The sequence below is a fragment of the Hemibagrus wyckioides genome, linkage group LG10 (genome assembly GCF_019097595.1).
Source record: "Hemibagrus wyckioides isolate EC202008001 linkage group LG10, SWU_Hwy_1.0, whole genome shotgun sequence".
NCBI lineage: Eukaryota > Metazoa > Chordata > Actinopteri > Siluriformes > Bagridae > Hemibagrus > Hemibagrus wyckioides.
In genome coordinates, this window is record NC_080719.1 from 9,181,060 (window position 1) to 9,208,722 (window position 27,663).

Here is a 27,663-nt window from a genome sequence, read left to right on the forward strand (position 1 = left end):
CTGAAAACAGCATTTTCATTTAAAAATGCTCTTCTACCCTGAACATCTACGTCTGACATCACTTACATCCCTACACTGTACATGTGTACACACACGAGTCTTTGGCTCGTGTCATTTCCGTCAGGCATTTGTTTGTGTGTGTGATTTATTTATTTATTTTTAAGCTGAGTGCGTCATTAAAAAACACATTGTTTTGAATATCTCAGTTTTCTCACTCGACACTTTAACCCTGTATTCAGATCTATCCACTCGGGAGAGCGTTTTCAAAAAGCAAGGGTGTCTCGCTGTGGGCAGAAGCAATGCTGACCAGAACTAAACAAAACTACAATCACTTTTTTGGCTTTACATTTTATTGAGCAAAGTTTTCTTATCTCTCATCCATGCGCGCGCGCGCACAAAAAAAATGAAGCTCAATTAGGGTATTTGTTTATTTTAGTTTTTTTTTTCTGTATATATTTGCAAGTACGTGATCTCAAAATGATCCCGTAAATGTTTCCTTTCATTTTCATCAGCATCTTGTCACTTCTGTTTGTTGTGCAGGACCTGGGCTCAGACCATCCCAGGCAAAGTGGAGTTCTTCTCTAGCGAGGGCTCGGACACGTCCATCCCCATCCCCATCGTGGCCCTAAAGAACGTGGACGACTCTTACCCTCCACAGAAGAAATCCTTCATGATGCTCAAGTACATGCACGACCACTACCTGGACCGCTTCGAGTGGTTCATGCGTGCCGACGACGACGTCTACATCAAGAGCGAACGCCTGGAGAGCTTCCTGAGAAGCCTGAACAGCAGCGAGGCCATTTTCCTGGGCCAGACAGGCATGGGCGCTCGCGATGAACTGGGCAAGCTGGCACTGGAACCCGGGGAGAACTTCTGCATGGGAGGCCCGGGCGTGATAATGAGCCGCGAGGTGCTGCGCAGGATGGTGCCTCACATCCGCCAGTGCCTGCAGGAGATGTACACCACACACGAGGACGTGGAGGTGGGACGCTGCGTGCGCAGATTTGCCGGGGTGCAATGCGTCTGGTCTTATGAGGTGAGTGACCATCGGGATCCTGATCCTTAATAGAGAAGTAACTGAAAATGAATGTTACTCAGGATAGTAATGTTCTCTAAATGAATGCGAATACAGATATGAACATGAGGAACACCATGGTGGTTACGAGAAATCCAAAACATTCCCCAATCCCTTTTCTGATGTAAATCTAGGTGCAGATATAGATATACATACAAATAGTGGCATTGAGATACACTCCTAATATTTTGCAGTGGAATGTAGGAACTGAGATGGATTTTCAGACGTACTGCTGGTTTCCAGTCAATCCATTAAGACAAAGATGCCTTGCTGTTACTAGAATAGCACATTCCTACAAAATTAAAAAAAAAAAACCCCATAGCTGTTCAGTTCACATGTCAATTCCAGTCTCCTTTTTTTTGCATTCCAATTTCAAGAAATAGCCCTTTGTGTAATATGCAGATAAATCAGGAAGCAGAAGGTCAGAGCACACTGATCACATGGAAAGTATTTCTGCCATCTGAAATCGTACTGTAGTACACATTGTTCCAAAATCAGCTCTTTATTTTATTATTTATTTATTTTTAACAACCTCTCAGAACTGCAATTTGGGCGATTGAAAATTATAGGGTGCAGCTTGGCAAAAAAAAAAGGATCCCATCAAAACCCCTCCCCACCGAAACCCACGATCCAAACTCCCTGGAAGCCATTAACCAGCGCAGCTCCCTTATAAGCCACTGCTTTATATCTTTATGTTTGGGTTTAAATGATGCGCTTTCTTCTCTCCGAATGAGGTAGTCTGCTTAACAATAACAGCTTTGTTCAAAAAACTGGTTCATTCACAGCTGTAGGGGATTGCTGATTCAGAATAGTTTCATTTCTCTGAAAAAAAAAAAAGAAGCTATTTATACATCCCATTTCCTCTTTCTTGTAGAGAGGCAGGCAGACCAAATATGAATCCCTTCTGTGGAGCGGAAAAGCAAATTTGGCTTAAAATGGAATGGATGCAGGAATATAAAATAACTTCCAGGAGAAGGTCATTTTTGTTTTTGCAGATAATTAGGCAATCTTTCAGCCCAGTGAATTTACAAACCGTGGAAAAGTGAGGTAATAAATATCCTGCAGGACAACATAATCGAGCGACTACTAATTATCAAATATTGCTCAAAAAAATCTGACCTAGCTTGCTTGATAACGTCATTCCTGATATAAATTTCTTCACTCCGGTAAAGAGTGTATGACGTGACTGCTGATATGAGCCGGGAGTTAGTGGGAGGCAGCGTGCAGATAGATGTTGTTGTGTGTACTGAGCAGGCTGAGGTTCCCCGAGGCTGAGGTTGATTGGCAGCACAGACTCAACACTCCTTAATAGAGAAGTGCTTGAGAATAACTCTTATAGTGGCTGCTATGTAAAGAGCTCTGATTGTTACTCTGATTGCGAGTATTTAAAATCATACATATAAGACATACGATGATGCCAGTTACGTTTTTAACCAGTATGTGGTGATCAGGTTACCGCTGTTGATTAGTAGTGTGATGTAGGGAAGAAAAACTCCCATGTTTCACCATTAAAATATTTCATCAACGCTTTCCCTCCCCCTTCCAACAAGCCATGTTGTCAGTGAACTAATCGGACAAAGAAAAGCAGATCAAATGAAGAATCTAGCAAAATCTGTTAAAACATCCCATTTCTAACATCTTGATGTTTCTTGCCCTGAAGCTAGTCTCTGGTCTAGTGAGCCTTCAGATGAATAATTGACGTAAATGCATGCGACTGGATAAATTGAAACCGTGGATCTGTTACAGAAGCCGCACTGTGTGGCTTTTTGTCCTTTTCTTTCCTTTCTTTTCATCCCCTCCGCCACCACACAACCCCCCACCCCCAAGCACTTGGTTCGATCTGCTGAAACACTTTGCTGGGTTTGTATCCGGGCTTTACGCCGCCGATTGATGGCTCCTGACCATAAAGCGGTACTGTATAAGCGACCTCCCAGCTTCCTGCATACTTTGCTACGGGTTGAATAGCTGAGCGTTTGCTTCATGGAACAGCTCGTGCTTTTGCGCACCAGTAAAGAAGCGGAGAGGAAGCTGTTGAAGTGTATTGATATGCGACTCGCATGCTGTCGAGCTTTTAGCGTTTTGGCTGGCTCTTCACTCCGCCTCTCTCCACAGTGCCTTCGGATAAACATTTGAGGCTGTGCGAAAAAGAAGATGTATTTTCCCGTTCTCCAGCAGCCACGATTGCATATTTGCTTCATATCCCATTCCCCACTAAGTCTTCCTGAAGCGTTCAGTCTTCTAAACCCATCCATCTAGGCAAAATTACCTCTTTTCCATTCTCGCCGGATTGACGAGGCGTGTACACAGTCTTTCACTGTAAATATGACTGTGGTGCTCTTAAATGGGCAAAATGAAATTAAGCTTGGACGGATATCAGAAGCCTCTGAATAAATGACAGGCAGCATTTGGCAGGTGGAACGTGCCTGGAGAGGAGGCTCTGCTTCTAAAAGTCTCCCCCCCCCGTGCCTGGGACCAGTAGGGGCTTTAATGTGCATTTGATGTGTGCTTTAATTGCAGTCGAACAGGTCTGGTTAGAGACGGCACAGCTGGGCAACCTGCTATTAACGTCAGAGCATTTTGCCTTCAGTCCTTTATAGACATGGCCAAGACCTACTGCATCGCGAGTTTCAACAAGTCCTGAGCGAGACACAGCCTTATAAAGTGACCACAGAGTTCAAGGAGTATGCTGTTCAAAACGGTGACTCCGTTAAATAAAGATGCTTTCCTTTTTAAGATGCTGAAATTACGATTATATCCTGACTCTTAAACGCATCCTAAACTTAATTCCAGACTGAGATGCAAGCATGGTTTCTGTGATCAGTTCGAAAACAGCTTTTCTCCGAGTCAGTACCACGATGATGTACACAGAGCACCCGGGCAGCAGGGTCGGTCTCGGCTAGTGCAGTCGCCCCCCCATCAGTGTGAACTAACCTCTTATCACCTGGTCACGTGTTAATCCCAGCAGCCTCCCACAATACTGTGGACCTCTTCACTCTGTTCTGTTGACTCCACCATCTATCTCCAGGCTATAGTATGACTCGCGCGCTCCTTTTCAGCTTTTGTGTGCATTATTGAACTGAATCAGACTGTAGAGAGATACAGCGATAGAGAGGTGGGTTATACGTGCTCTTGAAAGAAGCTCTGCTTTTCTGTTTTCTTGTGAAAGGGCTTAAAATCTATGCTAGTATGCACTTTGACCACAGCTTCCCAACATATGTGAAGAAAAGAATTTCACTCTCGTGTAATGTACACAGCGTAGACGTCGTCTTCTTAGCTGTCATGGTCTTCATCATCTTTATTTAATATCCCTTCAGATTCACAAAGTCCGTATGCATCAAACCCTATTTTTTGCTGTCGTTTAAGTTCTTGATGAACAGACCTAAAGTTCACATTTGATGCATTTTTTTTTGATGCATAGAGTGGGCCAGTGGCATGCTTTACTTTCCATTTCATTTAGTAGCCACACTGTTTATAAGAAAATCTTTGGAAAAAATACAAATACCTGCCTGTTATTTTGTGAACTGCAGGGATCAGTCTGCTGTAATAACCGCAGCTGACAGTCATCTCCACCATCACTAGCCTTTTAGGTAGATCCAGTGCAGCCATAGACCACAGACTTGCACCATCATTACTGTTTCCTGTTATCACCAATTCATCCTGGCAATCTTTTTGTCTCTTTTAACGTCTCGTATGAATTTGATTAGAGAATGCGCAGTGCTGGCGGTTTGGAGGCGAGAATAGACGAGTAAAAAAAAAAAATAAATAAAAAAATAAAGAGCCATAAACGAAACTTGTGCATTGTTACACACAGCCAGTGTAGAGACCGCAAAGAAAATCAGGAAGGTCTTTTATTTCATGCTGCCACATCACATTATGTGCAACATGTTGGTTGGCTCAAATAAAATAAAAAAAAAAGGATTACAAATTAGTGTAAAATCCATAACTTGCATAAAATTACTGTTGTGTGGTTGTGGATGGTGATGCTTTGTGGAGTTCTGTCTTATAATAAAAAAAAAAAAAAAAAAAAAAAAAAAAAAGAAGAAAGGAACAAAACCGTAGTACTGTGACAGTTAAGCCGTGTTATGGTGATGGAGGTGTGAAGTCGTAGAGCCACCCTCAAACCTCTGTAACTTCCTCATTTTGCACCTCACACACTGGGCTTCGTCGCCATGGCACCTGGTGTATGATTTGCCGAAAGCTTATTCACAGTGGCTGAGGGAGTATTTTTGTTGTCGAAGGCCTGCAATTCATCATCATTCATCTCACATCCGCCGTTTCCCCCAACATAAACGCTTCCACTAAACTCGAAAGCTCACTATAGCGTGGGGGGTGGGGGGAGGCAGGCTGGGTTCTGCAGACAGGCTCGTACTTTGTAGTTATTAATGTGGGAACATCTCACCTGCTCTGCTGTCTCGTTTTCTCATGACTTGATGATTTTTCGGTCCACTAATGTTATGTTTTATCCATCGTCTCGAAAATATCACACGGTTTTAGGGGATTTTTCTTCTTTTTGGGTTCTTAGGAAAAGAGAGGTGTGTTTTGTGGGTCTGTGCTGCTAACATTTCCACTCCCACAGCGTGTGCATGTCTCTGAAGTGCTCTTATTCATGACCCCTTTCTCTGCACTCTAGCTTTACTAAATACGTTTACAGAAGCGCAATTCACGATACCTTTTAAATGTCGTAGCATGAGAATTTTTTTGTGCATATAACCCAAGATACTCAAGACCATAGGATGCTCCTTGTATAGACTAGGAATTGATATTTGTGTACCAATGAAACCCAGTGTTTCACCTCCCCCTCCAAGTGCCTTCAGCCAGCACAATTTACATTTACAATAATTTCATGTAGGCTATAGGTTATTTTTAAATTATATTTTTATTCAAAGCACGGTGAAATTTTTTTCTTCCCATATCCCAGCTTTGGAAGGTGGGGTCAGAGCACAGGGGTCAGCTATGATGCGGAGAGGGTTAAGTGCTTTGTTCAAGGAGACCAACAGTAGCAGCTTGGCGGTGCTGGGGCTTGAATCCTGTCCTTTCAATCAACAACCCAGAGCTACCGCCAGGATCACTCAACATATATTCACTTGTGTTATTACTTGCAGGAAATAATGTATTTTAAGAGGCGGTTACCATAGAAACTCGGGTCACAGAGTACAATTCATTAAACAATTTCGTAATATAGTGCACTATTTGTAGATTTTGGAGTTTCATCTAAAAGCATAGTGTATACCCACAATGCACTGTGATAGATTAGTGTCTGAACAGTGGGTCATTTGAGGAGAGAATACCCATGATGCCCTTTAATGTGTTATGTCCTGGATTTCTCTACAGGTTTGCTTATACTGTAGCTATATACACGCTCGATACTGTTTATATCCTAATAATGTTTTAGTGAGCGCTATACATTATTGCTAGAAGTTAAACCGATGGATCAAACTTGGCTAAACTGTTAGAAAAACACGAGGTTAACCACAACGGAGCCTCCGCAGTGTCTCTTACAGACTTTCGAAAAACATGATGTTCAGTTTAGCATTTATTCCAAAATAAAGCTATCATTATATTGTCTGGGCTTGTAGCTGTTTCTGGGAGTTCAAGTTTTTGTGCTGCAAAATTCTGCCTACCTAGTTCACCATGAAGGCACAGGCAGTGTAGATATTTTAGTGTCCAAAAGAACTCTCTCTCTCTATCTGGTAAATATTTTTCGGGAAAAAAAAGAAAGAGAGCAGTTTTGAACAGTGTGACTTGTTTGTTCCAGGTGGATGTTATGACCCAGTCATGCCTTGATGCCGCCAGTGTTGCACGATACTTAATCGCTGCATCCTCCAAGAAACGCAAAGGCAACGTTCCAGCATTAAGATCTCACTGATCTTGAATAAGCACCCTGTTGCGGAAATTGTCGAATCGTAGCCACATGCTGATGCAGCAGAAGTGAAACCACAAAGGTTTTTTTGTGCGCACACGCTCGTATGCGTCTCGTCAGCAGAAGCGCTGCTGTCCTTCCGCGTCCTTCATAAGGTTGGCAAATGAATTGCCCTTTTTTTCTGGCCAGATGTATGCATATACAGGAAGCAATACTCCCACATGCATACTCTGTTTTAACAGTGCGTATCTAGGGGGAAAAAAAAAAGAACCGTCGTCTATTTCTCGCTCCAGAGCAAAACCGGGAATTATATGGCCGCTGTAGTCCTATACTTTGCAGCTCTTTTCATAGACTTTTTCTTTAAAGATCTGTCTGAGATTCTTCTCTTAAGACCCGTCTGTTCATTATTGAGCTCGTGGTGTGTTCTGGGCAGCCAGGCTGGTCATACCATAAAAACAGGAAGTCCTCTCGTATTTACAGTGTGTCTGAAGAATGCTAGCGTTCCTGTGCGTTTTAAACAAGTAGCTGAAGGATTCCTTGTGTTGACCCGGTGGCATCTTTTATTTTTTTTTTGTTTCCACAGCATTGCTCGGCATGTTTCACAAGCCCTTGTTTAGGCTTTCTGGAAGTAGGCTGTCGCGGGAATCAGGAGCAGATCATAACTTTCTTTCCTGACTTACTTTATGGCTGCTTTATGGTTATGGCCTAATTAGATTTGCCCTGCTGAGCTTGTTAAACGTACAGTATTGCTTGTTCATGACTCTACTCATGGTCATAGCATTCGTCTAGCTAATGAACGTATAGAACACCAACCCCATGACGTCTGCCTGGGCTTTCATGGGTGGACAAGTGATAAATTCATTAGCAAGCATGTTGAGAAACTTTTACTACAAGCTTCAGCCTGCTGAACTGCTTGCTCTGAATCCTGCTTGACTAGGTTAAAAAGGTATTGCTGGCAGTTTATTACAGTACTGCGAGCGAATTAAGGGCATTAATACCAAGAAACGAGTTTGCGGAGAGAGAAACACAGTGTAGCTTTATCATGGTCCTGTTCTAATAAAGCTTCTGTTGAAGTGCTGTGGCTGCTTGTTGTGCAGTGAATCAGCTATGAATGCTGTTCTGCTGTCTCATCACATCTAAAAGACGTTATCTGAGTCTGGTTAACATCTTTATTTACTATTAATGTGGTTAACGTCAAGATGTCTGCATGTTGTATTCATTATGTGACAGCTTGGCCTCAGTTTTCTACATTTTTTCCCACAATTTTTATCATTTAATGGGATGTAGGGTTTATTTTTCTTTCTCTCTCTCTCTCTCTCTCACTCTCTCTCGCTCTCTCTTTGTGTATGCATGGGAATCTTCCTGTCCACTAGGAATAAAGAAGGCACCCAAGATCTCCTTGTTCCAGGTGCCCAGGTTACTGATTTGTCCATCTCTAGGTCTGGACTCGTATGATTTGCCTTTTCATTTGTTTGAACCCATCTCGGCTGCACCTGGAGGCTGTCCAGGTTTTATAGGGTTTGCAGATGGAATGTCCAGCTAAATGCGACACACCTCGTCCTGTGTCTTGCATTTCGAATGAGATGTCTGCGTTGTCACCCTGACTGCCTGTCTCCCTCCTCCTCTCGCCGTCTCCCTCGCAGCCAGTCATGCATGTGGCAAGCCGGGTGTATTTTCAGCCATCCTGTGGCCACTGAGCTGATGTATGTGTTATTTTGTTGCTCCCAGGCAGGAGGCTAAAATTAGGGCCACAACGAGCACATGAATGTTTACTAGTTTTATTTAAAAATAAATACAAGGCGAGGTTAAAAAGCTTGGTGTACGCATCGGGCTCCAGGACGAGGCTTGAAACGCTCTCTCTGTGTAGGTTGCGGGATGTTCAGCGTTTTCATGTCACTGAGTTCATTAGTTATAAATTGTACCAACTTTTTGGGGTGGAGATTTTGAGCTCAGGTCACACCTTTTTTTTTCTTATCTCTGTTTATTCTCGTCATCATCTCCGCCCTCTATCCTTGAAGGCACCCTGGGAGATGTTGGTGCAAGGCAAACTTTTTTTATGCAATTCCCACCGATTTTATTTCTCGGGTGTTTCAGGCTGCGTCCTGTTCTGTGCTTACTGTACGACTGCAGGCGCTTCATCACTGCGCTTACTATTAATCTGCCGTTTGTTTGGGTATTAGCGTGCACCGAGTGTTTCTAGTCTCTGCCGCTCGCTACTTTTTCCATTAATGCTGAGCATACACTTCTTAATCCAACCCTGATCACGGAGTGCCAGAGAAAACTGACTCTCTATCTTTTTTTTTTGTGTTCGAGTCACCAATGATTTGATCGGCCAAGAGGATCTTATAATGTGGGATGGCCGAGTGACAGCGCTCTGTTCCTCGAATCCTGTCCAAGACCCTGATGCGAAAAAAAGGTTACCAATTATGTAAATACTGTACTGTGAGACTGGGAAGGACCTATTTTTCAAGCGAGGATTTTTTAATAGCCAGTCAGAAGACCACAAAAAAGCAGCATGAATGAGATTTGTTGGCCTGATGAGGTGAAGGTCTACGTTTTTTTTTTTTTTCCTGGAAAGCGCAGCAACCTACTTACACAGATCAAAAAAATAAATAAATAAAACGCTCCCAGATCGAGTTGTAGCTACCTTTTTACAACTTCACAATCCCGTTCAGTTTTAACGTTCTGATAATCCATTTCGATTGCTTTGACATTTTAGGACGGTGTGTGCATGCGTCGATGCCAAATGGTGACCATGACCACATTTCCAGCTGCAATTTTCTTTTTTCTTAAGACGATTTCAGACTGCGGGATTACAGCGGTCTTTTTAAGATTATTACTTGTCACGTTGTATGAGGAAAAAGCTCAATAAATTCATGGCTGGATTTTTATAAAAGATTTGTTCTCCAATTATATAATGATCCTCTACTGATAGTCCCGTGATCCTTCACTGGTAGACCTGCGATTAAAGAAAATGATTATAGTCGGCTTCCGTCATCAGTCAGTGCGATTCAGGCTCATGCAGAGAATGGACTTGCGTAAACAGAAACATTTTTCACAGAGCTTCAGGGAAATAAGAATATTTCCTATCCATTTTTTCCCCTTCTTTGCCAATACCGTATTTGTCACTGTCTTGTGAGTTTTGCGTAACCGTGTGCTGTCTTCCTATCAGCAGATTTTACACAGCCGTCATAGCAGCACATTATAATGGAAAGTTTCTGAAATTTCCAGGTCGTTTTTTTTGTAGAAGCAACTGGCATCAAATCTGATGTCTGATTTTTCTGTATATTGCAGGATGATTTACTGAAACTGATCAGTGATTCAACTTTCTCACAAGTTTGCGGTAAATCTAAATATGTAATAAATCTGCAGTAAGAGTGGAGTCATTACACACTGATGAAATCGTTCCTTTTAAGCATGACTGAGGAAGTGGTTGTTTTGCTAATCACTGTATCAGAGTTTAACAGGAACTAAGGCGTCATAGCCATCTATATATCACTAGGTCGAAATCAGGGATAGCAGAAGTAAACCTGTCTAAATCAGAAACGTTGAAAGGTCACGGGACAGCGTTTGTAACTGCACTTTTGTCTGTTTGCATGTGACAGAGAACTCTGGCTTGTTGTTCTGACATGATCACAGTTAAGAGTATAAACCCTCAATCACACGTGTTGTATCAGAGACAGTTTGAGCGCCATCATTTTCAATATAGGACTTTCAGTGTCGCACACACTGACATCATCAATATATTAGGTCAGGTAGATCCTACTGAGCAGAGGAGGATGGTGACGGTGTACCAGTTCATTTGGACGCAGGATTTGTGTGCAGCAGCAAATGCAGGCAGTGTGTTAGGCACACAGCTTGAGCTGGGCTGTCTCTGTGGTTGTTCGCTATCTATGTGCCAAAAGGCAGCCCTGCCAGAGCGCATCTAATGAATTTCGGCGGTTTCTGCTTTCTCCAGGTCTCAGCCTCGTCAGCTAGATGCCCGACCCATCCCTCCTTGCCTGCTGCCAAATCTTGGTTCTCTCTCTCTTTCTCTCTTCCCTTCTCTTCGAGTTAGAAAATGTCTTAACAAGAGGCCCTTTGTGGCCTGTCCATAGCACCCCTTTTATTTTAGCCCCTATACTCTACCTCTCTCACCCTTAACCCATTACATTGATTTAATTTTTTTCCCTCTTTTCTTCCATTTCTCACTTTTTTTTCTTTTTTTTTTTCTTTTTTTCTCAGAATTAATTCATCTTGCATGTAATAAATATTGCGTGTGGCATTTGGGTGAGTAGCAGTCGCACTTCTTGAAAGAAAGGAGCATTAGGTTGGAGGGTCCACTCTGGAATCCCCTTCTCCCTGCTCATACAGGCCTCAGGATAGTGCTTTAGGTGCCAAGGCGTCTGGGGGAAACAGCCGTTGATTGTCAGGGCTTGATTCATTAAAAAAAGGCCCTTAAAGTCAGTGACAGGTGTATAGACAAACTTCATGAACCTCACAGTTTGATGAAAGATAGAAGAGAGATTCTGGGAAATTCATTTCCTTATTTTGAGCCTCAAAACCTGTGACTTTGGTGTTCCTTATAAATAACAAAGAGTCGGATTTGCTCGAACAGCCGCTGGTATCCTCCTCCTGACTGGAGAAGAAAATCCCAGGATTCCTGCTATAGACCATGTCAGGACAGCACACAGATCTTGAGGCATATAGGTTGGAATACTATTGATGCATTAATGATTTCATGGTGGAATAGTTGAGCTCAAATTTGTATCTTACTTGGTCACCCCATGGCAAAACAGCGGTAGCCCTCAATGTTGTGGTTTATTTGTTTATTTAGCTTAAGGCTTCTAATTAAGACAGGATTCACTTCAGCAGTTGAGGGTCTTGCTAGAAGACTCACCAGGGGCCGCTCAGCAGTGCTGGATTTTATCTTCCTTACTTCTGATCAGTAGCTGGAATTAAAGCTTTAACCCATGAACCTCCGCTTCCATCTCCATACACCACTAGCTGTAGATGAGGAGGAAAAGTTTTCTAAAACTACTTCTACTCCCATATTCCATATTTTAACTGGCTAGTATTTTCTTGCTTGCTCTTAAACCCCTAGCTGACATGCAGTTAAATGCAAACCTTGAGGTATCTCGGGCTGATTTTACACTATTCCCTGTTGTAGAGGTCTCAACAAATCCAGATTACAACTAAGCAGGGGGATGTGGTGGCTCAGTCGGAAAGGATTTGGGTTAATGATTGGAAGGTTAAGAGTTCAAATCCCAGCACCGTCAAGCTGTCACTGTGCTTTTGGGTTTTTGAGCAAGACCGTAACCACTCTCTTGCTTCCTGTGTCACTTGTAAGTTGATTTGGATAAAAGCATCAGCCAAATGTAAACTAATCAGGTCAGTGACGGTCAGTGGTCGTGTTTTATACCATAAAATTCCTTTGTAGAAATTTAAAAAAAAAAAAAAAAAAAGAAAAGAATGAAGCTGAATTAAATGTGTGGCTTGGCAGGCAGCCATAGATTTCCTAGTGCCTGCTACTGAAATAGCCACTTTCCATCCAAACAGCACACACCGTTAGATTTTCCTCACACTCCAAATGACCCCGGCTAATAAGACATGGTCAATGGAGACAAAGTGAGAAGCTTGGCTGATTAGCAGCACCGTTTCTGAGATCACATGTTAGGCCAAGGTGCTAATGTTAACAGTTTCAATATGAATTCTTGCAGCTATATGTCATTTCCTGTCATGTGGTGTTTTTTTTAATTTTTTTTTTATTTTTTTTCCAACCTGTTTGTTTTTAATACACAGCTTCATAGACATTAGTGACAGATTTAGAGGGGGAGTAGTGTGGTGGGTGTTGACGGACATGGCTACGTTTTACGGCGTCAATATGTTTCAAACGATGTCGACTTCTCGAAAGATTAAAACAACAGACAGCAAGGTCACGTCAGTACAAGGTCAATGCTTCTGTTCTCACATTTCATTGTTTCTCCTGGTGGTTTGTTGGCCATGTTTATAGCCGTTTGACGCTCGTTCTGTGAGGAAGGCCATTAGCACGCCTTTTCGAACCTAATCACTTCCACTGCCGAGCTTAAGTGACTCACTATGCCTTCTAGAGCTAATCGAGACTCTCACTTTTCCTGATTCATCCCCCTAACTTCCCAAAACACACACACACACACCCATGGGAGTAAAAAAAAATCCAGTCTTTGTTGTGTTGTCTTCAAGCACTTTGAGAAGTATCACAGAGGTCAGCTTTCAGTTAAAGTAATTAAGCTTTAATCCACACTTTGAAGCTGTTTGAAGAATTTCACATCATTAAAGTGCACAGTGTGAATCGGAGGTTTGAAGCTTGATAAATATTTGATGTAAAGTGAAAACAGTAGGTTGTTATTATTAATTTTTTTTTTCTTTCTCAACAGATCATTACATGAATAAGGGATTTGATGTAGTCCTCGTCCCCAGGGACATTTCTGTGTTTTCTCCACAGGCCATTTAAAAGCTGCCCACTGATTTGATTGTTCAGGATTAGCATTAGCTGTCACAGGGCTGAAAATGTCATCTCCAATCAGAGAAAATTCCAAGACGATCCGAATTAATAATGCAACCTTGGTAGCAAGGTTAATGTTGCGTGCAGTCAGCTGTCTGTGCCAAATTTACCCCCATATCTGTTATGAAGAGGAAAATGTCCACAATTTGACGTTATACTTTTTCTCTGTCAATTTAGTTTTATGTATTTTTTTTTTTTTTTATCCCTGACCTTTTCTTTATAGCTGCTTTGACTTTAATGGATCTGTTGGATAGCTGAAATATGTAAATGAAGATGTGGTTTATGTAAGAAATGGCCATGAGGATGAGAAGACATAATACAGAAGACTGAGAAAAGAAAAATCCAGAGAGAAGCAGAGAATAAGTTGAAAGTCCTAAATACTGAGAGATTGAGAAAAACCAAGGGAGTGGTGGAGAGAGGAAGCGAAAGAAGTACAGCCCCTTCTTCGGCTGAGCCACGGCTCTGTTTCAGCATGCACACAGCTCGGGCTGAAGCAATGTGGCAGCCGCCTGTTCCCAGACACACCCTCTTCCTCCGGACACGCCATCATCTCGAAGCCTCTCCACCAGAATGCCAAAAGGCACTGCTGCTACTCTTTCCATCCTCCTGCACCTTTAACTGCAGCTCCAGTCATATGGTTCTGAGGAAACCTGTGTTTAACTGTGTAGGACAGTGGACTTGGTGACCCTTGCCTGCAGGTCTGTAATAGACTTTAAAGAAAAAGCATGAAAATGGAGACGAGTTTTTAATGTGAGATGGGGAAAGGGGGCATGGCTTCCAAGGGTGTTGGTTAATATCAGTGTCACGTCTGTCAATCATTCCAGATTTATATGTCTATTGGTTCATCTTGCAGTTTTATATTTCATGTTTACTTACTGATGCTAGCTGAAGTGATTGCTTCTCTGATGTAGCATAGTGTTAAGGATCCCGTATTGTAGTCTTATCATTTATTGCCGTGGGTACAGCTACTCAAAGGTGAACTAATTAATGAATCCACAACGCTTTTTAGTTTGTAATAAACTCTTTATATTATAAGAGACTGGACCATTTCGTAAATATTGCGTCAGTGGCATCTCTCCAAGTTTGTCGACCGCTACAAAGTATGTCAGAATGATGTGTAAAGTGACTTAAGCATATCGTAAAGACGGAATAGAAAGGCCCAAGTTGTGTTGAAACCGAAGGAAGGACCATAATTGTTAATGTCTCGGAACAAACATTTCCTGAGAAGCGTAAAATGCTGATATGGAACCATATCTTTCTCTGTTTAATGGACCTTTTCCCTCGGGTTATCTGACATCCATGCTTTATAAAGCTACTGTTTGCTTTGGATTACTTCCATAATCTCGAGTGGGTGACTGACAAGTTATCACCTGCTATTATGTTCCATAGTAAACACAGGTTTAAGTTGACTCCTAATGTGCAAATCGCTGAAAAAAGGGCGACACTTGGATCGTTTCCATTTTTGAGCGTCAACCGAAGCACCCTATTTTCCATTTGATTTACGCCGTAATCCTTCTGTAGAAGCAGACGTAAATGTAAACCGCATGCCCATGTGTGTAGTTCCTGAATTTTTGGTTTTTGGACATGTTGCATAGTCTCTGGAATGAATATAATTTAAAAATGTCTTTCTGGAATGAGGCCATGTTCCCCTTTTTTTTTTTTTCTTTTTACCTGCCATAAAGTAGGTTAATGGATCATTGTACATTTTCAGAAGGGACTCTATTTATACTCTATTTTCTGCACCGGCTGCTATAACGTTTGTGTTGGTAAAGGGACATAAATGTGTGTCATTCTTTGTAATGGTTCTAGTTAGTGAAGGTGGCTTAAGTTAATTTTAAAGAGCAGGATGTTCTCTGTATGTCTTACTGTTTTGAAGGTAATGTCATCACTTTAAATCTGGTCTCTTGGGAAAGAAACCCCATCACTGGCTTGGCATTAAAGGATGGCAATTAATGTAATTGATAAGCAAAGCAGGTCATCACTGCGTTCAGTGTTACACTGGCTTTGCATATCATTACTGAGATTACATTAAGCACCCAGCATGCCCTCTGTTCCAGTTCTTTCTAAACCTCCACGAACCCGAATCTGTTTGATGCATGCCAAGTCTGACTCTGAGAATGTCGGCTTTTCTCATTTTTAACTAGAAGCCAGCAGTAAGCTGCCATGCCTGACTGTTTTCCCTAATCAGATGCTGTCACAGCTGGGGATACCAAGTGCGCATTAAAATTAATTCAGCTGGGAGGGGGGAGCGGACTGGCAAATTGATTTGTCATTAGATGATGCTTGAAGATAGTCCGTTTTGTGAAATGTGATGCACAGCTGCATCCTCGGTATGGTCCTGTACCAGCTCTTATTTTCGGGCTCGCCATTCGGATCATGACTGGCTTTGTTTAAAGGAAAATTGTTTTAAATGTCTCCTCTGTGAACTGCCCTGCCAGGATACATTTAACAGACTGAGAGGAAGGACTGTAGTTTTCCAGAGCTACTGTGCCACAAGACTTTGGCTCGCCACACTGGCAGTCTTGGCACCACCTTTTGTCACGGAGATGAGTGTTGGCACTAGGATACTTTGTCCTCACTGATCTCTGCTGCGCTCTTCGCCCTGCTTTTACTTACTTGCTGACTCAGATCATGCACTGAGGTGCGCTTATGAAACAGTACCTAGGAAGGTATGACTTCAGTAAGCCGTTTCATCACATCCAGAGACCCTCGGGCTGTTACGTAGGTTGTATTCATCGTTTGTTTTTGCAGGTGGAAAGCCACTCCTGGGTTGTGCTCGAGATCCTCCAGAGATGCTCGGCGAAGGATCTTATTGGGTTGAGACTTTACTGGCTGTCAGTTCCACGGTGACGTGTTGGTCCTATAACTGGGTGTAAAATGAGGCCATTATGACTCTGGCAGGTTGCCCTTTGTGCTGGCAGATCTCTGGACTCTTACCGGCCAGCCATTATTTATGATTATAGGACTGCTGCACTTATTTATACCAATTCAGTGCTGGTATAGCATTAAGGGGTTTCTAGTAAATAGATTGCATTTTATTGGAAGGCTAAGATAAAAATCCCTATGCACCATCTTGATTTGATGCCTCCTCAGCAAATCCACCAGTGCTTTAGGAGGTTTAAATCAGTGAGTTAATGAAGGTTTCATTGGCTTTGGTGCTCAAATGCGGTCAGTCATTGACCAGTTCCAAGCAGATGAACCTCATAGTTCTTTCCACTTGTCATTATATCATCATATTTAGTCAATGCACCGGACTTGTTCACCCTTTGATGGTGTGAGAACTTTGTCCTCTGCATGAGGGATGCAACCTGATGCGCAGTTTGGATTGAATGGATAATGTGTTCTGAACAAATGCAGATATGAATCAGGAAAGTTAAATCAGGTGAATGATGTCCCTTACCAATTAAAACTCTCTAGCGCTTTGTATTTAGGAAGTGGGTGAGTCCCATCTGAACGTGTACAGTAATCCCTTAACCTACTTCATGGAGACTACAGAGTGTGCATTGGAAAACGGATCCTGTGGGAAGTGACGGACATTGTTTGAGCAGGAGGTTTTTCCTTTCTTGTGGGTGCCGGATAAATTGCTTCAATAAAGGCTAGAGTGACTAACATGAAACACAATGGTTATTATTAACTTGTGGTGATTTACATTAGGCTTTGAAGTTGTTTGTTTTAGGAAATAATTCCAGTCAAGTTTAAAATATTGTGAGCTGATACAAACAAAAACAATAACCCTGTGAGCAGGATTAAAAGCAGCCCCGTGTACATCCCTCGAGTGAGGTAGCTAAGGTTGAGGAGCTGTCAGATTCAGAATTCACAGACCATGAAGACTGGCCTTCCTTCCCTTCAGGGGTTTCCCCAGTGTTTCTAGGGTATTGGAGTTAATTAAAAAGAAAACCAAAAGAAGCAAACAAACGAACTTTTCCCAGTTAGTCCATGTACACTTAAGGTTTCAGTCCAGATATTGGGAGCTCTGAAAAGATTTTGGGGATTGTTGCACCTTTTTCTGTACACGTCTGCATTCTCTGGCACGCAGTGTTGAGGTCAAAGCAACAGACTGACGAGGAGACGTCAGACATGGTGCGTAGTGCCATCTGTATTGCTGTATGTCATGCGATGGCATGTGTCTAACGCTCATCAGTGTGTGCCATCAAATAACGTGCAAGTTTTCTGGAAACTAAGTGTGTACACACAGATGATGGAGGTGTTAAATTAGATGTGGCAGTGACATGGATGCTCTTTCCCTGTGGCTGTGTAATGGCTGTGATGCTCCATCACCCGCTTGGCAGGGGGTCTGCTGCAAGTCTGGACAAAACCTCAAGAAAGTGTGCACATTTTATAAACAGATAAGCTCCGACAATCCTTCAGTCAGCATCCTCTTTCTTTGTTCGTTTTTGCTCTGTGTTGGATTTGGAGTAGCAAAAAAGAGATGAACCGTGTGGTTTGTGTAGCAGTGTTTATTAGAATAAAAGCAAAGGGAGCTGGTGTGCCAGTCGTTGTTAATGTGTAAAGTAATTATGTGCATCATTTCCGATTTTAACACAGGAATATAAATAAATAAAAAGATATAGAAATATCTATATTTTTTTGGTGTGTACTTATCTTAACAGTGCTGCACATTCAAAGCATGGGAACTAAATGAAGTGGATTGTAAATGTATTACTATTACCCTATGTTCCAGTAAAGTTGCTTGTGGTCCCTGGTGGGTGTCTAGACCACAACTATTGTCCTTTACGGGTGTGTGCCTTTCAGCTATTTATATATGCTTATTTAATATTTCCTATGAGATGATTTGAGTGAAAATAGAAGCTATAACTACCTCCAGGAGATTAAGGATTATGAATAATGTAGCCATGTTTTTACATTGGAAATGCTCTTTTGCTTTGCTGCACAATACAACAACCATTTCCACCCACTTCATTGCTCCAATACCAGTGTGCAGTGTCTAAAGGCTAAAAGTGAGCTCATTAGTTAAGGTTATGCACAAACAAATAAATCTTAGGACTGTCGAGCCACTGTTGTCCAAGACCTTCAGCTGCTTATGTCTGTGCTGGAACTGGACCTTGCCTCACTTGTCAGTTTCCAGATGAATAAGTGTATATAATGTCATGTTTTGCTGTAATAGCATCTTAGATTTTTTTTTTCTCTCACGGTAATGAAAAAAACAGGGACAGCGTTTTTATTTAGCATAATGTATTCTGCATATCCTTTTCACAAGTGACCATGTCTTAAAGTCGAAAGACGGACGGCTACAAAAGCGTTATGTCTACTTTCAGAGTATCCTCCTATAACAAAATTCTGGATATTATAGTGTTTTGGGCTGCAAAGCCACCCAAGACTTTAGATTAAAGAACCCAAGTGTGTGTTCTCGCAGGCACAAACACATGATGATGATGATGATGATGATGATGATGATGATGATGATGATGATGATGATGATGATAAGAGTCCCCACCTACAGAAAACATGATATATTGAGAATAAAGGCTGCCCTCAGTATCAGTACCACATCCTGAGTCATAGTTCATGCAATTTACTGTCTCTTTATATGATTGATGGATGTTCTTTACATGGTAGGAGCAAATGCTTGCCTGTAGACATCACAGGAAAACTACAGAAGCATTAATGGCGCGCAAGAGATATTTACCTGTTTGCAGGAATTACAGTAATTTAGCAGAATGCATTTTTGTGGAATCGTGCAAGGCCAACTTGTCATTTGCAGATTTTACTTTAACACGCTGCTTTTGAGTCTTGCATCTTACTACAGTCACTGGCGATATATTACAGTTGCTCAAAGTTTGAGGCGTTTCTCAAGTTAGCAAGCACTCCGATAACTTCCTTATTCAAACATTTACAGTGTTTACTTTCGAAACAGGCCACACATTGACGGCTGTCGCAAACCATCGAGAGCTTTATTTTCCCATCTAATCTCATTAGTGAAAAGCAAAACCTGGCTAGTGTACACCCTTCTCAATCCTACCTCAATTTGCAAAAAGGTAGATTGAATTTTCTGTGAAGAAAGGCTGCAGTTACTGGTATATTTATAATCCTCATAATAAATTCTCTTTAGACCCGGATAGAAGTTTAAAAACTACCAGTATGTAGATAATCTACGCTATGGTAGTTCTATCAGTATCTAAAGAGAATTTTCTATGAGAATTTCTGAATTTATTTATGTGTAAAAGAGAATTAAGCCAAGCCTTTCTGTATATATTCCAGCATCTGTGGTCTTCAAATGCGTCTTTGAAGCCATGCATTTCTCCTCCCCAGAGAGAGAGGAAACCTGAACTGTAGGGGGGGACCCTTCAGAGGTGCAACTGAATCTATAATTTACCGCCTACAGTAGCTTATAGAACTGCAATTTCTTTTTCATTGCTTTCTCTATGCTAGGCTTTCGCTAGGGTGGAAAGGGTATGGAATTGTTTGAGTACAGATGTGCCAGAGTCTAGACGAACAGTCAGCCATATGGTGCCATGTATGGATCCATCCAGAAGGTCCTGACAGAAGGTCGACGGAAAGGTTATTCCGTTGCTATTTTGGTCTCGCATAGCCTGAAGGACAGTCTGCTAGAATCGTGTGAAAGCACCCCGATGGCATGCTGTTTAACCTTCGTCTGTTGTGTGACAAATGTGCGGGAGACTTGGTCGCGTCTATAGCGGTGGCTAACACGACTAGTCTACTGATCAATAAACGTTTGTGTACATTCGCTGTTGCAATAATGGTTCAGTCAATTCCTACGCAGCATATTTTTATACAAGACATTTCAATACACTAAATTACTTTGCCTTTAATGTAATATACGTTAATGCAAAATAAAAGTCCACCCCGAAATACTTTAAATATATTTATATTCAAATGTATGTTGGCTTCCTATAAAAAAGCAGGAGATTACACATTCAGAAACTTGCCCTGCACTTTCTCGGCTGTTAATCAGAACGATGTATGTGGAAAAGGGCAGTTAGTGCTTTGCTCAGAGCTGGTTCAGCTCCTCTGTAAGCATGACCAGCAACCAACTCCTCTAGATAGCCTTCTATGGGGTATTAAAGGCGATAGTCTTAAGTGGGTTTGGAATTTGAAGCTTTGGAACTTTCTCTTTGAGTCAAGTGGACAGAAGGGGAGGAGAATGTACGAGAGATGGACAGACTAAAAGAATTAGTAGCTAAAAGAATCAACATTCAGTTAGTCCTGAGTGAATTTTTGTGTATATCAAGTCTGTATGTAAGAATGTGTGTGTTAATGGTGGGTGGTCATGTTGTCCTCTGTTGCTTAAGCAAAAAGGGGCGATAGTTGAAGTGTCAGTCAGCTGAGCAGGGGATAAAGCTTATTTGTGGTGCTCCCTGCTGACGTCAGCTGGCCCTGCTGCTTAATCACCTTGCATTGACCACTCGGGCTAGTCTGGCTGTTTTCTTCTTGTCACTGTGCTGTGAATAGCTTCAGGAGCACGACTAATGCAAGGGGTTGCAACATTGTTCCACCTTACTGCCGAATGTCCCACATCCTTCTGCAGTGTTTGTCTAGAGATGGCTTGCCCCATTCATCTTTCAGCTCTTGTCAATTTAGAGTGCTGTTTCTTAATGTCTGTCCCTGCCATTTTCAGTGAATGCTCTCTATTGAGTGTTTGTTTTTAGGATGCTAGCTAAGCGAGATGTACAGGTCTAAACGGGATCTGGTGGGTGGGTGAGGGTTTTAGCCTGGAGACCATCAGTACATAGAAATAATGCCGTATCTGCAACAAGTAATCTCATTGGGGTTAAAGTGGTGAGAGCAGAAACTTCCAGATTAGAAAATGACTTCTGGACCCTCTATGCTGTATGATGTAGCATGTGCTTGTCTATATAAGAGTCTGAGTCTGAGTAGTATTCTTAACAGGACTGATTGACAACATTCTCTGCTCTGTATCCCTTTTAACCCGATTACTACCTAATAGCCTTAAAGCTGAAGGTGTCTGACAGGTGCATAGAGACTCCCGAGTACTGCAGTGATTTTAGCTTATTAGCTTCACAGCTGCCGCTTTTCTTCTCGTGTGACAAGCGTTTTAATTGATGAGCCACAGAAGCTTGAACAGTCGTACCAGAGAAGGATAAGGAATGACTCCCCAGTTTTCCAACCACATAGTCAAGTGTGGAAAAGCAAACATATACCTTTATTGGGATTCTTCCAACCTAGAGAGACAAACAGGCCGTCACAAATCCGTTTTAGATCAGAGTTACCACACTGGTCACAGACACACACACAAGTGAGTATTAAGATGGATATATGTACTTGTAAATAAAATCTGTCCACCCCAGTTAAATAATTTAAGCTTTAGAGCTTTGTATGTGTGCTCCATGTGGGTGGTTTTAGGAGACTGATACAGTCAAAAGGCTCGCTGCATTCTGTGTACCTTCCCAGGGATTTCTTTGTTTTCTTAACTTCTGACCCCTTGGTACCATCTGTAACCCTGGTGTTTCTGGCACATAGAAGGACAATGAGCGACTCCCCTTGTACAGAGGCTCTTCATAGTAACTTCACACAAAGGCTCCAAAGAAGTCAAACCTCCAAAGGCAGGTCTTTTTTACTAATTAGATATACAAGAACAAGCATTAGGATAAAGCGATGAAATCTTGGTTCATGTTTTATGCACACTACATCATGTTTGCATTTCATAGTAATGTAAAAGTAACTCTAGAGAGAAAAGCGAGTTTAAACATTTATACAAAAAGGTACTAAACACTACTTTGGTGTTTGCATATTTGCAAAAAGTTTGTCATTTAAAGGGGAGTATGCTTTTTCTTTTTTTTTTAAACATCTGTTTGCAAACAACAGATAAAGTGCTTGCCTTGCTGGGCACAGATCAGTAAAACAACCCAACAATAAAACACTAAGTGTTTTGAAGGTTTGAATTTCACCACACTTCCCAAGGAGCTGCTCCAGTACTATAGGGCCTTTGTCAACTACAGTGGGCTTCGGCCATCCCTGCCGAGATTCACCTTTCCAAACTCCTTGATTATCTTCCAAGTTCCTTTTGTAGATCACACCAGGCATAACAGAGCTGGAGATTAACTTATCTGAGAAGGTTTGCATGAGCGAGGGAAAGATGGAGAGATAGCAGGAGGGTACGGCTCAACTGATGGATTCCTTGGAGGTAATTTGGTCAGTGCTAAGGTTCCTGCTCCTACAGTTTCTTTTGCCCCTGGTTGGACCAGACTCTTGAAGCAGCTTGTGGGAAGAAGGGAATGGAGAAATAGAGGGGGGGATTCCTCTCTACCACAGTACTACCAAGGGCAAGGTCAATTCCCAAAGGGCTCGCTGTAGAATGATCTCATTGTTCGCCTCTAAAGTAGGTGAAGACTTTAAGCCAGCTCAGGTTGCCCGTGTCTACAATTTACATCTTGCCTATTACACTTGTTCTCTTTGTGCATGGGTGTGTGTGTGTTTGGAGGGGGTGCGGTGTCCATGCGAAGGAGCAAAGAACGGAGCGTCCTGGAATGTCTTTTTTTTTTTTTTTTTTTTTTTTTTTTTTTTTTTCCTTTTTCTTTTTCTTTTTCTTTTTTCTCCCAGTAGCTATACTTGAACAGAGCACTAAATTAAGCCTACAGCTGGTCCAGCTCTGCTGCTTTGGCAGATTATTCAGAGCTATGGAACAGATTTAAAGATCGTATCCACTTGCACATCTTTTCTGTGGCCGTTTGCACTTTGGGTATTTAGGCCTTTTAGGTGGTGCTGACAGTTTCCAGTTTTCAAAGTCAAGTCATTTATTTCCAGTTTAGGCATCTCTCCAGATGTAGTTTTCAAGGCAAGTGTATTGCACACACCATTGGTTTAATGTCCTCAAATGGGATTTTGTTCACGATATTAATCTGGGATATGCTTTTTTTTGAGCATTCTGACAGTGCAAGAACTTGAGAGAACATGAACAAGCGATAAAATTTGTATTCTAAGGGAAAGGTGACCATTTAGATTTGCATCCTTTTATGAAATTTTGCAGCAGCACGTCGTGTATACATATTTCTGGGGGTGGAGTCATGTCGGTTTCGTGCCTCTTTTTGGTTTGGTCTAAAATAAGGGGACTCGCCTCTGAAATGATCACTTACTGCTGTCCCAGATGTTCCCATCCCAGTGCAGGAGCCACAGTTCTGGTCTCCATGCCTAAATACAAACTTGGTGCTAAACAATTTAATGGAAATCAGTTTTTTTTTTATATATATAATCTATCATTGCCCATCCTTCCTTCAATGGCTTCCTTTCTGGCTCCACTGTCAGCTTCGCACTGTAGATGAATTTGAGATAGTCTCCCATTCGATGACATGCTGTGACTGACAGCTTGCCACAGTCTCACAGCTGCACCATCAGCCGAGCAGAGGGTCCTCTGAGAGGCCTTTGTTCTGGCAGTGACTGCACATTCTGTATTAATTGATGGAAGATGTTCATTATGGTGTCTGTCCCACTCCTCCTCACCAACACAGTGGCAATTCATCATCCTTCTCTACAGTCACTTTCAATAGGGGACAAGAATGAGCGAAACAACAGCTTTTGTGTTGTGCCAGCATTTTCCCGATTGTGCCATTGTGCTGCACGGTTGTTGTCTCTTGTGTCAGACAAGAAAAGCTTCACATCTAAGAGTGGTAATTAAAGCAATTTGTTCAGGTTTGTAAATTAGCCCACATGACCAGGCATGCACAGGCTCTGCAAGTTGATGTGCCGTCACTTACTCATGGTCAGTAGATCTTTTGTGTCTGGTCACTTCAAACATGCTAGGATATTAACAGCGAGTGTTCCCGCGGGGTAATTATTACAGAGCTTGGCCACGGCTACTGGCGAAGGGCGAGGAATAAAAGAGACTTAAACTACCAAACGTCTGCTCTTGCTGTAATAACAGTGTGCTGGTGGGTCTGCTCTCTTTCCAGTGGGGAAAGCCTAGCTGGCCTAGCCTGGTCTCTCACTTTTTCCAGCATCTCATCCTTCTCGCTGCTCTGTGGAAAGTGCTGTCTCACCAAGTCCTGCTGGACGTGACGAGCTGACGTCTAAAAATTAAACATAATTTCCCTCTTATCCTCTTTCCATTATGAATCTGGGAGATAATCCGAGCCGACTGAGGTTTTCTCTCTCGGCTGAACGAGCCGAGATGGCATGGAAAAGTTCCATATTCTCTTAGAAAGAAATAAACTCTTTCTCAGGTGTTGGGCAATTCGGCTTATTGCACTTGTGGGAATCGTCATGGCTTCTAATGTTGGTGAATGGGAGACTGTTTGACTTGTTTTTGGCTACTATGCGAGTCGTTTGTCACAGACGTTGTGGTCGGTGTGTGTGGAGAGGAAATTAGAGCTTAGATAAAGCTATTTTTAAGAGACTGTCACCAGCTTGCATGATTGCATGCTTTCAGTTTTCCACACGAGGCGGTAAAATCATGAACCTAGCCCTAACGCAGGGAAGGAAGTTTTCAGTGCTGTTTTGAAAGCAGTTTATCAAAGGTGTAACGAATGAAGGGGATTTTTAATGCAGATCTGCACATTACTATGCCACATTTTCTGTAATCTGTTAAGTTCCCCCCCAAAAATATCATTTTACTATGAAAGTTTGAGGTTGAAATTTTGTGATAGTTGGGAATTTTGTGCTTTCTGGTTATATTGATCCAGACATGGGCATGTAGATCTGTAAAATATGTATGAGTGAGCGTGAATGTGCATATTTATCAGGCTTTATTTTCACGTTCAAGTTTTTAACTTGTAAAGCAATGTTTTCTCCTGCAGTTTTGTTCCCTTTTTATTCAGTGTATCAATCCTGACATTTGTTTACAACACAAGCATGTGGCAGCTTGTCATTAGGTTTTTCAGTGGGGAATTCCCTGGGCATAAGAGAGAAATCATTTCCTTTGTGAAAATGGTTCACTGTAATATCCAAGAGTTTCATGCTAGAGGGAAATATGATTTATTGTAATGTTCTGTCTGAATATTTAGGCTTAATTTACTCATATGACCCTTCAGATTTCCTTAAATTTACATTATATCCTCTTTGCTAGTTTCTAAAAGTGTGATGGTTTTACTCTAGCAGGTACCTCCCCAGGTGGTACACTTTTAATATCCTTCTTAGTGAGTGCGTGGCTGAGAAAACACTTCACCGTCGGATTAAATTTCCCACAAATGTGGCTGTTTATCAGTACAATAGGGATTCATCCTACAAGATGGTTAGCTTTGTAAAATATATTCCATCATCTGCTACTAGGGGTGTCGTACTAGGTCATACAAAATTACGATCATGCAATCAGCTCGTTCATCACAAAATCCTTCGCACGTCTTTGTATTTTCATCAAATCCCTTAATTATCATTCTTTCTGCATGATGCGTGATATGCAAATTTGACTAGTCACACACACAGTACAAGATGTAGTGAAATGTGCTCGTTTTGTTGTCTTTAATCGTTATTTACACAAGAAAAGCAAAACCTGTACAAACCACAGGAATGGGAGTGTCTTCAGTGTATACATGGGCGCACACTGAAAATTGCCTTTATACAACACACAGCTTATTTTTAGCACAACATGTAATTTATAATATACTGTAGATCCTTGTTGTAGGGTGCATAGCTAAGCAAGTTGCGTGTTGATTGTTGGGTCACATGACCATAACATTGTAGGTTATACTTCTACTCTAGCAGCTAGCGTTCCCGATGAAAAATATAAATGACTTTTTCAAATGTTTTATATTTTATGGTCTTTTAAACTCGGCCACGTGTTTTCCAGTCTGTTTTGCTCATCGGCGAATATATTTTTGAAGTCTTTACATGATCAGTGTATATCACATTGTCATTATAAGGTGGAATTATAGCGGAGTAAGTGGTGCTTAAAACCGGAAAACACTTCCATTTTGATGGGTATGAAATTCAGCGCTAGGGGAACTCCCTGATCGTTCACCAGGACGTACCGTGATACCAGAACAACCTTGTGGTATCACAGGTAAAGTGTTTTGTACCAGGACCCACCTACACATGATCATGTTTGTTAATTCTGTTTGTCCTTCTAGCTGTATCTAAACACACAATTATGCCACATTTTTTGAAGCAGTCAGAACGAGTGAGATTTGATTCTCACCAGTGCCATTTGTACGTGATTTACTGCCCAGGCGTTTCCATCAGCGTCTTCCATGAGCGTACACAGCAGTCCAGTCTATTAATCTTTTTCCTGAATCATCGTAGTAACTGGCAGGCTGGACTCTATTAAACACTGGAACACTGAGGACCCAAAGCTTATTTCACTGCTGTCTGGGTTCCTATGGAAGGCCAGACGAGATCCACCCTGTTTCAGCTCAAATCTATATTTAAAAGTTCACCCAGCTGTCTCGGTAGCACTCAGTAGGTTTATTTAACAACAAAAAAAAGCCTCAATTTTTCCTCCAAAGCTTTGAGACCATGACTCGTTGCTTTCTAATTGTGCACAGTTTACTTCACGTCTCCTCCTGTCCTCATTTACCATGCTGAAGTGTGTTAGCTTGCTTTTCTTTTCTTCTTTTCCTCCAGTGTTACTGAATGCTTTGAGTGTTAGTTTTGTGTATTAAAGTTTAGATTATTGGTGGTCTGAGTGAATCTCCCAAAAAGGTTTAGCACTTAATCTCATTCCCCGACCTAATAAATGAAAAAGCTCTGAATTAATGCTGAAAGCTGAGGATTCGACCTTCCTGTCTGCCGCGATGCTAATTGCAATGATGTGATGAGAGGGGAAAGAAGTGTCTTGTTGGATAAAAGCCGCACTTTCATTGCTTGCCCTTTTCCAATTTACCTTCAATCACTATTTAGAAAGTAAGACTGTGTGTGTGTGTGTGGGCCTAAGCATTTCCAGCAAGACAGAGACAAATTGCTGGAGTTTGAGCAATGATAGAAGTGTGATTGGACTGCAGAGGATGGTTTAGAGTCTGGCACTACAAAAAAAAAAAAAAAAAAAAAACAAGAAGGTGGGTCTAGACTTTTACTGAAAGTATGAAAAGATGACCTTTGAAAAAGGTATTTTTAGAGAGAGACGGAGCCTTCAAAAGGGAATGCAATGTTTAGTCTTGTGGGCGGGCAGACAGCTGGCTTGCCCAGTCTGAAAGAAGCATTTAAAATAAGAAGACAGGAAATGGATCACATTCTTATCGGGCATTTCATTTTGATTTTAGGTCTTGGGTCAGACACGCTGGCTTTTCTCTCAGCGTGTACATTAGAATAGTTTGGGAGTTAGTAGATTATAGAGTAATA

The 27,663-nt window shown here is 41.7% G+C and overlaps 1 protein-coding gene across 1 annotated transcript in view; it reads left to right on the forward strand.

Moving 5' to 3' along the window:
• Positions 1 to 27,663, forward strand: part of chsy1 (chondroitin sulfate synthase 1) — a 50,664-nt gene that overhangs the window by 3,278 nt on the left and 19,723 nt on the right. Inside the window, exon 2 of the mRNA XM_058401239.1 lies at positions 541 to 1,036. Within this exon, the coding sequence (XP_058257222.1) occupies positions 541 to 1,036 (496 nt within the window). The remainder of the gene's footprint in view (positions 1 to 540; positions 1,037 to 27,663) is intronic.